Here is a 4,118-nt window from a genome sequence, read left to right as displayed (position 1 = left end):
TGTACATAGGGTTAGTGTGTCTATGCCTTCTGATGAGTCAATATAAACCCAAATCTTGCATAAAGTAGTCTGCCGGCTGAGAACCCAGACAAATACAACACTCACCTATGGGAAGCATCACCCCATGTTCCCATTCCTCAGAAGCACAAGAGGCTCTTGAAACATGTTATATCTTTTGAGTCTTAAAAAAACAAAAATATTTTAGGCAGGAAAAAAAAGAACTACTTTTTACTTGGCTGGGAAAATCCTGTTTCTGTTGCAATTGTATTTTTGTACTCTGGGATTCAAGCTGAGGATTTAGCACAAGAAATAACTAAATCAGCACTGAGGTATTTGTGTAAAAGACAGGTTTTGGAAGTGTTGAGCAATAAAATAAAGGGGCCTTGCTGTCTGCTGTGGGACTATTCATATGTATGGCACTATTCACATTAAAACCGGTGCCTAAGTGCTTTGTCAAGGTAGAGCCTAAATCTGAATACTTCTTTTGATAAACAGATATGTCCTTCCAATTGGGATTCAAATGACCAAGGAACAAAAGATGTCTGAGGGCAATTCCCAGGTCATTTCCTGCAGAAAGCCCCATGCCCCTGTTGGCCATGCATTTTAGGAGAGGCTCAGTCTTCTGATCCTGATGCATGAGAGTCTCTGGGAGCTTAAAACTACACCAGAACATCTTGCTTGGTTGTATCCTGCCTAACAAGGAGCAGAGTATTTTGACACATGATGGCTGAGCCCAGTAATTTGAATTTCTATTTGTATCTTGAGTTTTCTTTGTGGTAACTCGAACCCTTGTGTCTTCTAGGCAGCCTGCAGGCCACTCGGGCTTTGATGGTGGCCGCGATAATCGTGGGCCTCATCGGTCTCTTTGTTGCTGTGATCGGCATGAAATGCATGAAGTGCATGGAGGATGACCAGGTGAAGAAGATGCGGATGGCTATCTTCGGTGGGGTGATCTTCATCGTGTCAGGTTGGTAACATCCAGATGTGGTTAGTGTTAAACATAAATGGCATTTATCCTGCAGAGGATGGGGAGGGCTTGCTGTCGTTGCTCCAAGGGCATTTTGGGCTGGGAATTCCCTCAAGGATGTGGGCACGGTAGCTGCTGGTGGCTCTCTGAGGGATGAAATGGGTCTCTTGGCCCTAGCGTTATACTTTCTACATGGACTGAATGCCTTCCCTCTCTATGAGCAGAGCTGAGTTTGCCCTGTACACCCTGCTTCAGTGTCAGGCTGCCAGCAGTCCTGCTTTTGGTGCAACACAACCATGGGTGACCTCAAATCCTTTCTCAATTTCTCTCCCTACCAGCAAGCACCTATGAAGTAACATCAGCGACTACCTACTAAGTGACATCTCTGAACTTCCAGGGTAGCAGCAGCTCAGCATCATCACTCCAGATGCTGGTTCTGCTACACACTTGCTTTTGCCGTGGTTTTGTTGTTTGTTGTTTTTTCTGAAGCCATGACATGGTGTTCCTCTCTCATGCAGGTATGGCAGCGCTGGTCGCCACGTCGTGGTATGGCAACAGAGTGGCTCGGGCCTTTTATGACCCTTACACCCCTGTCAACACCAGGTACTGACCCATTTGATACACCACTGCAGGATAGCATGACAAATGCTCCCAGGGCTTAGTTTTAAAGAGCAGTGGCTCAAAACAAAGAAGGGAATTTCCTAAACTAGCTACGTTGGCTTCAAACTGTGCAGAAAGAGCATTAGAACCATATCTCATTATCCACGTGGCTCTCAAATCTTGGCTTTGTTTTAAGGTGGCATTACTGCTGAGACTTAACTGGTGTGACTTCTGGGTTTTTGCGCCACTGGTTTGGTTTGCTTTTTTTTGTTCTGGTTTGCAGAGAGCTTGGCCCTCCTGCAGCCGTGCAGGGTGAGCGTTCAGGCCAGGCTGACCTGGGGTGCAAGGCTCTGAGCTTTGAGGGTCAGCAGAGTCTTGGGCTGTTCCAACCTGCTGCCTTGCAGGAAGCCAATTCTAGCTTCCTTCTGCTTTGTGTAGACATGCAAATGCTGTAATCCAGAGGCATTACCTGTAGCATTCACTTTTTTCCCCTCTTTCTCCCCCAGGTTTGAGTTCGGATCAGCTCTCTTCATCGGCTGGGCAGCTGCTTCTCTGGCCATTCTGGGGGGAGCCTTCCTCTGCTGCTCCTGTCCACACAGAGAAACTTCATATCCAGCCAGCCGAGGCTATCCAAAAAATGCCCCCTCCACAGGGAAGGATTATGTATAATGAAACAAAGAAGAGGAGCCGCCAGCACTGGTAGTGAAAATGTTTTGGAGAGGACACTACAATGCCACTGTCCTGAGCAGAGTTCAGACTCTAGGTTCTGCCTTCCTCTTCTGCTAAAAAAATGTGTATATTTTTGTAATCCTCTTTGCTACTGGACATAACTTCTCCTTTCTCTCCCAGCCCACGGAGGAAGGCTAGCCTAGGTTCATAGGTATTGCCACTGGAAAGATGAAACCTCCAAGCTTGGGTTAAGTGTAGTGTTTGGGAGTAAAAGGGAAATTGATACTGTTTTTTTAGATGGATGTTGGTGCTTTTTTTAGTTGTTTTTTTTTAAAAAAAAGAAATAGGTGGTAACAATTCAGTCCCATATCCCATTAAGTTAGAGCCCAGTGTGGTGTGTGTAGAAATTAAAGGAACATATAAAAGTGATAAAACCAATAGCTTAAGGGGAAACATAACTTTAGGGAAAAGACTTTACATGTAGGAATGTTTGAAGAGATCTAAAATGCTCCTGTACTGTCTCATTGGCATCTTTAGCACCCTCCTTTCTGTGCAGATTTGCATGGCAAAGGGTCAGACACAAATTAAGTTGCTGTGATTTAACAAACTGAAATCTGGAAGTGTCCATGCACATGCTGCTGGCCAACAGAAGATGCTGTGGAAGGTGGCTTGGCTTAACTGGATGTCATCGTTCACTGTAGGTTGATTGTGTCTGAGCCAAAGGCTGCAAAATTGTGACTACAGAGGTTCACAGGCTCCCAAAGCAGCTGCAGGTTTCCCTGGTGCTGGGGAAGAGCTGAAGAAAAATGATTGCCTTCTGTTCTCACTGGGTGTCTCTGGTGGGGCTGTTGCTGCTGATCTTAGACACAGGGTGCTGCCAGGGATTGTTTCCCCATGTTCCCACCCTCATACCTAACTGAGCTTGATGCTTTATCCCCTTGTGTGTGTCACAGGCCACTTTTTAACAAACTCTCCTGTTTCCTTGAGTCTTTCTCATTTGGGCTTAGTTACCAATCTCATCTTGCCCTATGCAGATAAATGTGTTAGACCAAATTGAATGCACTGCTGCTCCCTGATGTTTCCCCTAGGATCCCCTGCATCCTGGCATTTGATCATGGTTTTTTTTTTCCTGTAAACACTTTCAGTTATGATATGAAGGCAAAAGTCCAAGGAAACTGACCCAAAAGTTACGGCATTTCTTTTAATCCAAGCTCACCAAAGAGGAAGAAACTAGCATTTTAAAGATAAAGCCATCCTTGCATGATATTAAGTCATATTAAAAAATTAAAAAATGCAGCTCATCAAAGGTTCCCAACCCTTCCTCTGACACACCCAGTCAGTCACTTGATGTTTGACTAACACTGTCTCAGGCTGTCCAAAGTCTCGTAATTCCTGGAAGAATTGTACCAGTTCTCCAAAGCTCAACCTTGCTTTTTCTGCAGAAGGAAACTGGTTGTTTCTGAGCAGGTTTATAATTGTGGATGTGTTCAGAAGCATTGGTTGGTTCAGAAGCATCTTGATTTCCTTCTGCAGGCAGGGAGAGCCTCTGGGGCTGAGCGATGTACAGCCATGGCAGTGGTGGCTTGTATAAGCCTTGTACCTCTCTTTGACCTGACTCCCTGCAACAGAAATCAAAGTTACTTAAAAAGAACCGAACCAGAGCATTTGCTTCAGGCTTGAGTTCATGCTGGCCTGTACCTGGAGCTGGGTCATGTGGCTTCCACGTCTCCATGGGGAATTGCCTGGGCACAGCCTCCTGGGACCTCATCTTGGGAGGTGGCAGCTCGGGACACATCAAAGAGCCGCTGAAGTCTGTGCTTTTGTATTTGCATTAACCCTGAGCCAGGGAGCACATGCTTGTACTGGGAACTTGTAAAAAAAA

The 4,118-nt window shown here is 45.6% G+C and overlaps 1 protein-coding gene across 1 annotated transcript; it reads left to right on the top strand.

Moving 5' to 3' along the window:
• Positions 1-802: 802 nt before the first annotated feature.
• On the top strand, positions 803-2,755 carry CLDN1 (claudin 1; the record flags this gene model as incomplete). Its single annotated transcript, XM_010077731.1, has 3 exons — positions 803-967; positions 1,486-1,570; positions 2,074-2,755. Coding segments are annotated over 3 exons (413 nt in total), but the record flags the coding sequence as incomplete, so codon positions are not given.
• Positions 2,756-4,118: the final 1,363 nt, after the last annotated feature.

Source organism: Pterocles gutturalis, unplaced genomic scaffold (assembly GCF_000699245.1).
Source record: "Pterocles gutturalis isolate BGI_N339 unplaced genomic scaffold, ASM69924v1 scaffold8953, whole genome shotgun sequence".
NCBI lineage: Eukaryota > Metazoa > Chordata > Aves > Pterocliformes > Pteroclidae > Pterocles > Pterocles gutturalis.
The sequence above is the reverse complement of the archived record's forward strand: the minus strand, read 5'-3'. Positions and strand labels throughout refer to the sequence as shown.